We start from the raw sequence: 13,684 nt of genomic DNA, 5'->3' as shown, positions 1-13,684 counted from the left end.
AATGCGTGACTGTAGAAAGCACCGGTCCCCACGCTGGTAACGGTTAAGAACCACGGCCCTGGACCTGTAGACTTGACAGGATGGAGGTTTAGGGAGATAAAATTCAAGTAGGGTTGTGGAATAGGTCAGAGATTAGGGGGCAACTAATATAAAGCGAGTCAGATTAAAAACGCAGCTAAATCCTAAATCTTGCCTTTTGTTTAAACCACTGCAGGCCCAATTATAGTAGCAGCACAAAAGAAATGCTGGTCCACCTTGCCACCACCGTGTACCGAGTGGGCCTCAAAGTTGCTCCCAATGAGTCTGACTCGCGTCTTCCTGTTATGACCTGGAATACCTGCGCATTTACCATCCAGTCTATAGGTATGTATTATATATCAAGGGGCAAGGTCCATTAAAGGTGCAATCGTGCTTACTATTACATATATAGTTGCATAATAGATAAGGTTGGAAAAAGACATCTGTCCAAGTTCAGCCTATGCTAAATTTAGACGACAGATACTTTATCCTATATTGGTACTTACAGTATTTTGATCCAGTGGAAGGCAAACAAAAAACCCAGTGACATATCATCCAATGCGGCCTCATACGGGGAAAATTACATTCCTTCCTGAAGCCAAATAATGCCAATCGGATTTCCTTTCTAAAAAGATGTCCAATCCCCCTTTTTTTTTGTGAATATATTTAGTGTATCTGCCATCAAGTGGCCTGGAAATGGTCAGGAGGCCAGAGGCCATTCATAATAATTCAATTAAAACCCCAGCGTTTATGTTCTGTGTAGTTTATTGATCTCAAACAAAATTTGGCAGAACTCCTTTCTTGTAAGGCCCCCCGGCCCCAAACCAAAATAAACATCCAGATTACTAATAAATTGATAACACATAGCAAATGTACAGACTGCAGCACACTAAACATGTTTGCATTTATTGTCTTTTTGTCGACTTTATAAAAGATCTCATACACTGTAGCCTTGTTGCCTATTGATTAAGTGCCTAGTGGGGTTTTAAAAACGAAATGGTGCATATTTTTAACCTCATTGGTTGGGTTTCTGCATTAACTTGGGTTGGGATTGCATTACTGATATTGTCCTCTTACTTCAGAAAACTTGCTTCAGGATGAAGGCAAACCTTTGTTTGGATCCCTGCAGAATCGTCAGGTAGGTATGGGCCATAGGACATGGGCAATGGCTTCTCGCTACTTCCTGCCGCGAAAAGCATATGATCTCTCTGCCTTATTTTGTAAGGAGCTTTCCTGCCTTGGAATATGCTACATTAAGATTTGGATTTGTAACTCCTTTTCATTATCAGCGGGCCAGCAGGGCATTAACTCACAATACTTTGCTGGTTCTTTTGGTACAAAAGTGGCACATTTTCCAATTTACCAATTTGCTGCTGAATGCTGCACTCACTAAGAGATCACTATACAGCTTGGAAGAGTTAGAGCGGTGTTTCAAAACAGTTGTTTCGGGAACCCCTGGACGTCACCAACATGTCATACACCATCTCGTTGCCATGGTAACTTCACGTCACGTTGCCACGGCAATGAGACGCCGTGTGACACCACGTTGGTGACGTCCATGTCGTCATTTGACGGTGCAAATCAGGAGGAGGAGGGCAGCAGAAAGGAGACAGCAAGGAGGTTCCCGGCATATGTAAGTGACTTCCCATCAGGCCCGAAAGCGCGGCAAAGATATATTAGGGCGGACATTTTTGCTGCCCCAAAATTTTGCCGGCCTAACGGACCTAATGGGAAATCTGCCACTGACTCATAATCATTCTAACGCGTCCACATTTCAAGTACTGTCTTCTAAACCAGCAGTGCGCAAACTGGGGGACGCGCGCCCCCCAGGAATTTAATTTAATGCCGGGGGAGGCGTGAAGCCTCTGTAACCTCACTTACCTGCTGGCAGCCGGGTCTTCGGCGTCGCCATGGCAACGCGGGGTCATGCGACGACACGCGTCGCCATGGCAACGCACATCGAATGCCGCGGTGGGGTCACACAGACGTGACCCGCAACGTCATTTGAAGCCGTATCTTCGGGGAAGGGGAGGGGGGGCGCGAACGGTGCGGCTCCCAGGACGGGGGCCGCAGCTGAAAAAGTTTGCGCAGCGCTGTTCTAAACTACCAGATCTCTCTCACAGCGATTTTGTAATACTTAAAATCTTTATATATCAACTATAAATCACAGGTGAGACGTACTGTATAAAAAAATCCCCACAGTCCTGCAGGTACATAGCAGTCTTCACTCTCCTGCAGTGTCAGGATATGGGCCATAGACATTTGTGCTTCTTTAGGGTGCACTGTGCTATCCTCCCTGGTTCCCAAGATGCTTTGTTTTGTCTCCCACTGTTTAATTGTTCTCATAGGGAAATAATATGGCTACTGGGACAGTTTCAGTAAAATGAGCCAATAGATATACGTGCAACGTTATTGAAATATAACACCGACTTATTTTGGTCGTGTGTGTGTGTGTGTGTGTGTGTGTGTGTGTTTTTTTCTCTTCTCCTTACTGGGAAATGTGTATCTCAAAAAACGGGGGTTCCCAAAGCTGAAAATTACGCCGCTCATCGCTTACAAATCCCTGGTTCAGATTATTGAGAAATAAACACATGGGGGTTTTGCCACCTTTAAAGATTTGTATCCATAAACCACATATCCTATTCAAGACTTGTGTATTACAACTCTGAAGAACGTCTGTGTCTGTATTACAACTTGCTAGTTATCCATCCATAAAAGACGTGGCATATTAGTCCTGCAGAAGAAAATGCCACAAGTATCTTTTCTTTGGCTACGATTGCCTGACTGTTGTAACAAAAGATGCACTGGGTCCCAGTTGTCCGCTCTAGGTTACTGCTTGAATTCCTTTGCACTATAATTGTAAAGTGTTTAGAACTAAAACTTCCTATCGGTTATTGCCAAGATTCTGGCTAAGACGATTATTATTAATACTGGATGTTAGACTTCAACCTTCCTGTGTCTGTTCTCTGCTTCTTCAGCACAGTGGCCTCAAAGCTCTGGTTAAATTTGCTGAAGCACAACGAGTTACGTGCCCACAAACCCTGATCCAGAATCATCTGATCCGGCTACTGGCAGGTATAATAATGTGTGTTTCTGATGCAATGTAAGCAGGACTGTACATGGCATATTACCGGCACAATGATACCCTCCTCTTAGGCCGCGTCCATAGTGCAGGAGGCCCGATACACTAGGACGCCAAATTATATGAGCATAGTGCGTGCACATGCGCTACAGGGAGAGCGCGCTTCGCAATACAAACAAGGTTGTATTTCCAGCATGACGCCGGGTCTATCATCATTACATTACAATAGAGCCCGTTCTGCCTTCTCTGTTAATTTTGACATTAGCCTAACCAGAATCTACCCTGTTACAACCTAATTTCCTATCTATTGTAACGAGATACAATCTCTCTGCAATAATGTATACAATATTTGTATTTCTGCCATATCTGGTGAAGAACCCAATGAGGATTGAAAGCTTGTAATGCAGTAACTATATGTTGGTCCAATAACACGTCTCAAACTACTTATACTTTTCCCCTCCTTTGTTCTTTTACTACATGGAAGAAAGGACTAACACGGCTACTCGCCCTTCTCATACGTTTACAATCTTATTTTGGTATAGTGAGAGAGTCTGGATAAAGACTGTTCAGTTTCCTTACCACTAATCTACTTCTTCAGCCCACTGTTTATATATTGCACGCTGCCTCTATATGGCAACGGCAGAAGACCGCTAAAGAGGTTATTGAGAAAGTATGTCCAACCAGCTGAGTATAACTGGTCCATAGAGACCATGTCTCCCAAAAAGTATGTCATAAACAAGTTATTTTATGCATTTACTTTAACAGTTTTCCTGCCAAACATGAAAGTTGAGGACACCCCTTCCCTCCTGTCTTTGGATGTGTTTCATCTTTTGGTAAGATTGCCTTTCCTTTTTTGTTAACTTGTTAGATAACAAAGTTGCCGTCAACCTTATTTTATATTGTCCAAAGCGGCCACCTGGGCCGTTTTCAGACTAACGCAGAGGTCCCCAACTCCAGTCCTCAAGGACCACGAACAGTGCAGGTTTTACGGATACCCCGGCTAGAGCACAGGTGGTTCAGTCACAATGATTGGGTCACCTGTGCTAATGAGAGGCTATCCTTAAAACTTGCACTGTTAGCGGTCCTTGAGGACTGGAGTTGGGGACCTCTGGCACTAACGTCCTCATTGATTTCATTGGAGATTGTTGGCCGCAAACGGCCTGAAGTGGCTGTTTCGGACATTATAGAACAAAGCTATTCGTCTCGGTTATAAACTTTATGTAGGAGTAGTTTAGCAATGTTTGCTATCAACTAATATAGCATTGTTGGCATCTCGTTATAATAATCTGTTTAAATGCATGAATCGGCTATTTAAATTAAACCTGTGTTCTTCAAAAGTAAAGCTCCTTTTCTATTAATATTGGTGATGGCATCATAGCAACATACAACCAATAATCTCAAGTAAATTGTGTGGCCATCTTAAAAAAAAAAAAAAAAAAACATTTTAAATATTAACGTCCACGCTCTTAAACACATATATACTTGGCCAATAAGCTTCTGTTTTAAAGTAAAGCAATAGATTATATTGTTGGCTTCATAAGATGTTTAAAATGTGTATGAGCGCATTACCTTGGGCAGCTCCCATGTCTGTGCGGAACGGCAGTAATAAAAAAAAACACTCACCAAAAACACAGTTCTCACCAGTGTAATTTGTCCCAGGTGGGGTCTGTGTTGGCGTTCCCGTCTTTATACTGGGAAGACTGTGTGGACCTTCAGCCTTCGTCCATTAGCTCTTCTTACAACCACCTCTACCTCTTCCACCTGCTCACAATGGCTCACATCCTACAGATCCTATTAACTTCAAATGCAGGTAAAATAAAAGAACTTTCTATGAAACAAATGAAAATGTGTGTTTTAAATTAACATGACGTCAAGTCTGATTCATCGCTAAATGTAACATACTACGGCCCAGATCCACACAGCTCCGTCACTTAACAAGATGTTAACCTAACTTAAGGTTGTATTAAGCATAGCCGCATATCTTAAAAGACCAATAACAACTTTAACTCATGTTTTCTCCCATAAAGAGTATTTCGTTTATAATGGACATTGGTGATCTTGATGTGCAAAGAAAGTGTTGGAATAATAGCCTCAACATTAAGTTAGTTAGGTCATTCCTTACCTTTCCGTTACTCGCGTACGGTACAGACCCTGAAATAGGACACTGACAAGGTCTGAATGGGTGTAAGGCCACAGTTGGGTATGATTTCGTGTGAATGGTGCATGATCTACAGCTGGGGCGCTCAACTCCCCTCCCCCCCCCCCCAATAGGTCAAGGGTTCAGGATATCCCTGCTTCAGCACAGGTAGTGAAGTTTTTGAGTGAGCCACCTGTGCTGAAGCAGGCATATCCAGAAAACCTGACCTGTTTGGGGTGCTTGAAGACTGGAGTTGAGCACCCCTGATCTATAGCGTAAGACTTATCAGGAAAGATTAAAGGACCTTAAAGAGGCAATACAAGCCTGCAAACGTGTTATATGTAATTAAAGCAGGTGGTCTCCAGAGCTGAACCCTGTTTCATTTCAGCTCCGGGGACCCCATGATTCCGGAGATAACTAAGATTTAGGTGCAAGTAGCAGCTTTCCTCGGCTGCCAGGGATCATGTAATGGCCGCTGTTCAAAGATTTAGCGTCCTGCGGGCCAATGGGAAGCCGTGACGTAGTCTGTGCAGCTTCCTATTGGCCCATGTGACACAGGAGCTTTAAACTTTTTCAAGCCCTGCTTGCTCAGCAGCTACCGGCACCTACTTTGGAAGTAAGTATTTCTGGACATATGGGGTTCCCGGAGCTAAAAAAATAATGGGGTTCAGCTCTGGTGACTCCCTGCTTCAATCCTATATACCGGTATAAAGAAATTGCCGGCTTGGATTGCTACTTTTTAATATATACAACGTAGAGAAGTGGGGGACAACATGATATACAGATGTAGCCAGACTTGCTGTCCTGGGGGGGGGGGGGTGTCCATGCTTTTGAATGATCGGACCCCTTTCCCCCCTCTCGCTCTCTCTCCATTCCTCTCACTCTCGCTTCCTCCCCCCCTTTCACTCTCGCTTCTTCCCCTGCTCTCGCACTCTTTCCCTTCCTGCCCCCTTCCTCCCCCCCTCTCCACACCCCTTTACTCGTGTACCTGGATCTGGCCCAAAGAGCTCTGTCTCAGAGTCTCAACCAATCGGAGTGCTTTATTTCTGAAAGCAGTGTGTGTAATGCAGTTCATGTAATGGATCAATGCAGCATTGATCTATCATATAATAACATATATTGGTCTCTCCAATCTGTTGGCAGACTGTATACCTTCTTCTGAGCCAGAGGACTGTGAGGAAGCTCACTCAGCTGCAGCTCTGTGCCAAGAGGTCTCTCAACTTACCAGCGGGTATGTTACATTCCATGTTACCAGCGGGTATGTTACATTCCATGTTACCAGCGCGTATGTTACATTCCATGTTACCAGCGCGTATGTTACATTCCATGTTACCAGCGCGTATGTTACATTCCATGTTACCAGCGGGTATGTTACATTCCATGTTACCAGCGCGTATGTTAAATTCCATGTTACCAGCGCGTATGTTACATTCCATGTTACCAGCGGGTATGTTACATTCCATGTTACCAGTGGGTATGTTACATTCCATGTTACCAGCGGGTATGTTACATTCCATGTTACCAGCGGGTATGTTACATTCCATGTTACCAGTGGGTATGTTACATTCCATGTTACCAGCGCGTATGTTACATTCCATGTTACCAGCGGGTATGTTACATTCCATGTTACCAGCGCGTATGTTACATTCCATGTTACCAGCGCGTATGTTACATTCCATGTTACCAGCAGGTATGTTACATTCCATGTTACCAGCGCGTATGTTAAATTCCATGTTACCAGTGGGTATGTTACATTCCATGTTACCAGCGGGTATGTTAAATTCCATGTTACCAGCGGGTATGTTACATTCCATGTTACCAGCGCGTATGTTACATTCCATGTTAACAGCGGGTATGTTACATTCCATGTTACCAGCGCGTATGTTACATTCCATGTTACCAGCGCATATGTTACATTCCATGTTACCAGCGGCCTGTGTATTTTATTAATTCTGCTGTGTTGCTGACATGTATTTGTATTTTTTCAATCTACCTAGCTCGGGTCATCATGTAAGATGCATTATAAATGTAAAAATTATTGTCCTAATCATGAATACATTTTCTAAGATTAGTAGCCATATTGACTCTTTATTTCATGTATATAAAAAAAAAAGTATGCCTTTTATTGAACCAACAAATATTTTGGTGCACAAGGTTTTAAACGTTACAGGGATTTTCTATAAGTAGTTTTCACTTAGTGTTCGGTTTGAAAGGTTGTGCAGTATTTGTTGGTCCAATAAAAAGTATCCTATTACCTATTTTTTCCTTGCATAAGTGACCGAGGCAGCTAAAAAACAACTTTTTACATCTACATATAAATGAAAGTCATTCACGGTCTATTTTTTTCCCCTCTTGATTTGTTTAATTCTTTAAACCAGATTGAAATGATTTTTTTTTTTTTTTTTCAACTTAACTGGGCACAGTTGAGAATTTTCTAAAAGGTGCTTTATAATTCAGCCCTGCTCACTGCCGCAAACACGCTGCTACAGTATTCTTTCTTTTTTACTTCGATATGAACACACTATATACCGTATTTCCTCGATTGTAAGACGCACCACGGATTTAATAACAGCTTTTTGGGAAAAGACACTACACTGAGTGAGGAATAGAGGAAATAAGAGTGAAACGCAGGGGAGATAAATACAAGCGAGGCGGGAGGGTGAGTGAGGAACAGGGAGTGAGACAGAGGGGAGAAAGACATGGGAAGATATCTATTGTATCTGCCATCACAGTCTCCATGGGTAATGAATTCCACATTGTAACTGCCCTTAGGCTAAGGCCCCGGTCACGGCGCTGTAATGCGCGCCCGCGCTTTTGGCTGCGCGTTCCGGCGATTCCCCGGTCTGCAGCTCACTGCAGGAGCAGAGACCGGGGTGGGGGGGCGCGGCCATGACGTCACCCGGCAGGTTCGCCCTCATTGGCTGAACCGCCGGGGGCGTGCCTAGCCGCTCGACGCGAGTTCCTGCTCTCAATTCTATTGAGAGCAGGAGTAGCTCTCGCGCGAGCGCTGCGGCCCCCCCTCGCAGCGGGCCCGGCGCCATTGCGGGGAGGGCTCTCGTGAGCGCAGCGTCCGTCACAGCGGACGCTGTAGCAGGCAGCGGGGGCAAGGCCTTACTGTAAACAACCCTTTCCTTTGTTGCTGGTGAAATCTCCTTTCCTCCAATCTCAAGGGATGACCCTGTGTTGTTTGTACTGCCCGTGGGATGAATAGTTCTTTTGAAAGCTCCTTGTATTGTCCCTGAATATATTTGTATATAGTTATCATATCCCCTCTTAGACGCCTCTTTTCTAATGTAAATAAATCTAATTTAGCTAGCCTCTCCTCATAAGTTAGAATGTCCATCCCCTTTATTAATTTGGTGGCTACTCTCTGCACTTTTTCTAGTTCCAGAATGTCTTTTGTAAGGAGTGGTGCCCAAAATTGTACTCCATATTCAAGGTGTGGTCTTACTTATGCATTATAAGGGAACATAATTATGTTTACTTCCCTTCCATCCATTGCCTGTTTGATGCAAGATAAGATCTTGTTTGCCTTTGCAGCTACTGCAGTACATTAGGCACTATTGCTAAGCCTGTTGTCTACAAGCGATCTCATGTTTTGCTGCGTAAGCCTTAACTTAAGATATGTCGTTTTTAAAATTATCGTAGTTTAAACTGACACACCTCAATTCCTTGCTGGATAGTTTCACATTGTGACTTCTTTGTTTGTGTAAATGGTGTGGCTTGGATTCTTGTCTTGCAGCTGTTTAGGAGCTGATCTGCCTGGCTGGTATGTCTGGGACTGCGTGAAGAAAGGCATAATGCCGTTTCTGCGCTGCGCCGCTCTGTTCTTCCATTACTTGCTGGGGGTAACTCCACCTCAGGAACTGAAAACAGGTAATTATCGCTCTGTGTGTAGTGAGGAGCAATATGTACAATGGAGTCACATAGGTCCATGTTTACCAAGCCGCGCTACATCGCTAAGAGTAGCCGCCTATATGATCCCATACCTTCCAGCATATGACCCCATAAAGCCCGTTTGTTTGAACGGGCCAATAAGGTGTCTTCCAGCATTCGTATGCAGTAGCACTTCTTAACACGTATGAGCCGTAGTTTGTTTCAAGTCCTTATAGCAGATAATGAGAAGTCTTGAGTTGAACTTTGCCCTGCAGGTGTGCTAAGCTTTGTCATTGGTTGCAGGTCACTTTAGCAGTTCAGAGATTGATACGAGATATTATTCAATCTTTTTACTCGTTCAGATTGGAAACGTTTCCTTTTTGCATGGTCTTTCCCTTGCAGCATGTCCAGAAGACCAGTTGAAAGCTCTTTGCAGCTACCTCTCCTTACCCAACAACTTGTTTCTGCTTTTCCACGAGTATTGGGACACTGTGAAGCCACTCATTCAGAGGTATTTTCTGAGAATTGCAGAGATAAGCTCACAAATGCAACAGCGTTAATACAACTATAACAATCTATAACAACCTGTTAAAATATGTATATGTGTGTGTGTATATATATATATATATCTATATATCTCTCCTAATAGGTTAGTAGAAATAAATTTGGTTATATCCAAATCATTATGGTTCTGCAATTGTTGTGCTTGAGCTTGAATGGCTAGTACTTTAATCTGCCAGAGGAGTCTCCTGTGCATTGTGAAACAACGAAGCATAGAGAATAATCATAAGGGAACATATTGTCTATGCCGGGAGCTGAGCAATAAGATGTCACCTTACAGCCCTTTCAAGTGAATGTACTGTAAGGTGTCTTACGGCTTAGCAGTGCTTAGTAAATATGTCCCAAGGACACACTAGAGCAGATATAAACACAAGGAAACGTTTGCTGTTTGTTCTGGTATTGAATGGGTGTGCCACCCGGATCATGCACACATGCTGAGCTGTCGCTTTTCATTCTCTAGGTGGTGTTCTGATCCAGCTGTGCCGAGCATCCTGAATGGTAAAAGTACGGCAGTCAGGTTAGTCAGTCGCTTTTATAGAGTATTGGCCTTGCCAAGAAACTGCAGTGACAAAGCATTTCTCCAAACCGTTTGCAATTCATTGTTCAGGTTGGGAAGGGTGCAGAAGATTGTCTGATATTTACATGTGGGGGGGGGGGGGGAGTAATTAGCGGACAGGCTGCTGCTCGTGCCTTATTACAGGTTTTTTTTCAATGTACCCTCTACTTAGGTCTTATAAACTGCAGATGTACAGTAGTATGCTTCAACACTGCTCTACAATCAATCTGTTTTTGTATCTTTAACCCCTTCATCTTTAAGTTCCTTGCTTTACTTGAATTAATTCCCATGAGCATGCTTGCAGTCTGCTTTCCCCGGCCATGCTTGGATGCGACAGTCTGCTTTGAAATGAAGACCTGAACCACCTCCTCCTTTTCCCTACTCAACCATAGTGTAATGTTTGCTTCTAGGTACCCAAGGAAACTCAACACCCTAACAGTGCTTCCTGAGGATTACAGCTGCCTCCTGAATCAAGCTTCCCAGTTCAAGTGAGAAGCTCCTCCTTACCTTTTTTTTTTATTCTTCCTTTACGCACAGATGGGCTTCACCCACGTCATGTATAGAAATCCCACCCTGAATAGAATTTGCTTTCTGGGAAAGTACATGCACTCACTTTTGTGTACTCTACTGTCAAAGCAACGATTGCACTCTTTTTGGTTCTATTATTTCTGAAGGCTCCTTAAGACAGGGGTGGCCAAATCCAGGACTTAGTCACCAGCAGGTTAGGTTTTTAACCTAACTTGTTGGTGGCCCTTGAGGACTGGAGTTGCCACCCATGTCTTAAAAGGACAACAACTTTAAACATGATTTACCTTTCAGACGATGGGGTATGACATTTTATTCTCTTCGTATGGATTTTGTTTCAGTTCTGTTTGCCAAGTGTGTTTACAACTCTCTCCATAGAAGTTAAGGTTTTGTTACCCCCACGAGTGATGTTCCTCACATGTATAGTGGGGAAATGAAATATGTATTGCAATAGAAGAGATATTTAGCCGTAAGCTGCAGCTGTTGCTGCCAACCGTTTAATTAGTGAGCCTCCTAAAACCCATGCACTGCATGTGTACTTTTCAGATGTCCAAAATCCTCAGATGATGAGCGGAAGCATCCAGTGCTCTGTCTGCTCTGCGGGGCAATGCTCTGCTCCCAAAACACATGCTGCCAGGAGATGGTGAATGGAGAAGAGCTTGGGGCCTGCACCACGCATGCCCTGCAGTGCGGAGCTGGAGTCTGCATGTTCCTGAAGTAAGTCACACTTGAATGATTAAAGGTCGGAGGAAAGACTTCTTGCGGGTTTGTTGCGCCCTCAACAGCTCTATGCCTTGGCGCACTGGCTCTTCATTGCAGCCTTACTACCAGCCAAATAGTTAATTCCCCAAGGAAAATGTCTGTGCTGTGCAAGACACATGCACTCATGCACACATTGCATTTTTTTTATAGTAAATAAAATGGTTACGGTCACACCCCATAGGGAGTATGTGTCACTTGATTAAATGTATTGTGTATGATTTTCAGAGGGACAGGTGTCCTTTCACTGTGCTACCGCCCCAATGCGTTTTTCTGCTTAAAAGTGGAAGGTAATTGTTCGTCCACAGATCAGTAAGATACAAAAAGAGTCACATTTATTTCCCGTAGCAAAGTATGCGGCAGTGTAGGGGTCTGTAGACGCTGAGCTCAAATAATCCAGGTGCGAGTCCACGCATGTGTCATGTTTTGAGTCCCCAAAACATTTTATGGAACCTATCTGATGAAGGGTAAAAAAGATACATGGCATAAATCATTTGAAGTGTCAGAAATGTAAAAAAAAACAAGGCAATTCCAATCTTTATAGAGGATTATCATTTTTTATTAATAGTTTTGTTTATTTGTAGAGCACCAACATATTCCGCAGCGTGGTACAAAGGGGGTACAGAGATTATCATTACATAAATAGAGTTGCATACAAGGACAAATCTGCGCACACGGATACCAAGAGGTAATGCAGGCCCTGCACGTGAGAGCTTACACACTACAGGGAATGCGGGCTCTGCGCGTGAGAGCTTACACACTACAGGGAATGCGGGCTCTGCGCGTGAGAGCTTACACACTACAGGGAATGCAGGCCCTGCGCGTGAGAGCTTACACACTATAGGTAATGCAGGCGCTGCGCGTGAGAGCTTACACACTACAGGGAATGCGGGCCCTGCGCGTGAGAGCTTACACACTACAGGGAATGCAGGCCCTGCGCGTGAGAGCTGACACACTACAGGGAATGCGGGCCCTACGCGTGAGAGCTGACACACTACAGGGAATGCGGGCTCTGCGCGTGAGAGCTTACACACTACAGGGAATGCGGGCCATGCGCATGAGAGCTTACACACTACAGGGAATGCGGGCCCTGCGCATGAGAGCTTACACACTACAGGGAATGCGGGCCCTGCGCATGAGAGCTTACACACTACAGGGAATGCGGGCCCTGCGCATGAGAGCTTACACACTACAGGGAAAGCAGGCCCTGCGCGTGAGAGCTTACACACTACCGGGAATGCAGGCCCTGCGCGTGAGAGCTTACACACTACAGGGAATGCGGGCCCTGCGCGTGAGAGCTTACACACTACAGGTAATGCGGGCCCTGCGCGTGAGAGCTTACACACTACAGGGAATGCAGGCCCTACATGGGAGAGCTTACACACTACAGGTAATGCAGGCCCTGCGCGTGAGAGCTTACACACTACAGGGAATGCGGGCTCTGCGCGTGAGAGCTTACACACTACAGGGAATGCGGGCTCTGCGCGTGAGAGCTTACACACTACAGGGAATGCAGGCCCTGCGCTTGAGAGCTTACACACTACAGGGAATGCGGGCCCTGCGCGTGAGAGCTTACACACTACAGGGAATGCAGGCCCTGCGCGTGAGAGCTGACACACTACAGAGAATGCGGGCCCTACGCGTGAGAGCTTACACACTACAGGGAATGCAGGCCCTGCGCGTGAGAGCTTACACACTACAGGGAATGCGGGCCCTGCGCGTGAGAGCTTACACACTACCGGGAATGCAGGCTCTGCGCATGAGAGCTTACACACTACAGGTAATGCGGGCCCTGCGCGTGAGAGCTTACACACTACAGGGAATGCAGGCCCTGCATGGGAGAGCTTACACACTACAGGGAATGCGGGCCATGCGCATGAGAGCTTACACACTACAGGTAATGCGGGCCATGCGCGTGAGAGCTTACACACTACAGGGAAAGGGGGCCCTGCGTGGGAGAGCTTACACACTACAGGTAATGCAGGCCCTGCGCGTGAGAGCTTACACACTACAGGGAATGCAGGCCCTGCGTGGGAGAGCTTACACACTACAGGTAATGCAGGCCCTGCGTGGGAGAGCTTACACACTACAGGTAATGCAGGCCCTGCGCATGAGAGCTTACACACTACAGGGAATGCAGGCCCTGCGTGGGAGAGCTTACACACTACAG

The 13,684-nt window shown here is 45.1% G+C and overlaps 1 protein-coding gene across 3 annotated transcripts in view; it reads left to right on the top strand.

Annotated features, from left to right (window-relative positions):
- UBR1 (ubiquitin protein ligase E3 component n-recognin 1) overlaps positions 1-13,684 on the top strand; it is a 108,751-nt gene that overhangs the window by 90,353 nt on the left and 4,714 nt on the right. For all 3 annotated transcript variants that reach the window (XM_075614280.1, XM_075614279.1, XM_075614281.1), the window contains 11 exons: positions 215-363; positions 1,101-1,156; positions 2,997-3,093; positions 3,866-3,933; positions 4,760-4,910; positions 6,381-6,468; positions 8,980-9,113; positions 9,516-9,624; positions 10,135-10,191; positions 10,641-10,718; positions 11,302-11,472. In XM_075614280.1, the coding sequence (XP_075470395.1) occupies positions 215-363; positions 1,101-1,156; positions 2,997-3,093; positions 3,866-3,933; positions 4,760-4,910; positions 6,381-6,468; positions 8,980-9,113; positions 9,516-9,624; positions 10,135-10,191; positions 10,641-10,718; positions 11,302-11,472 (1,158 nt within the window). The remainder of the gene's footprint in view (positions 1-214; positions 364-1,100; positions 1,157-2,996; positions 3,094-3,865; positions 3,934-4,759; positions 4,911-6,380; positions 6,469-8,979; positions 9,114-9,515; positions 9,625-10,134; positions 10,192-10,640; positions 10,719-11,301; positions 11,473-13,684) is intronic.

The sequence above is a fragment of the Ascaphus truei genome, chromosome 9, assembly GCF_040206685.1.
Source record: "Ascaphus truei isolate aAscTru1 chromosome 9, aAscTru1.hap1, whole genome shotgun sequence".
NCBI lineage: Eukaryota > Metazoa > Chordata > Amphibia > Anura > Ascaphidae > Ascaphus > Ascaphus truei.
The sequence above is the reverse complement of the archived record's forward strand: the minus strand, read 5'-3'. Positions and strand labels throughout refer to the sequence as shown.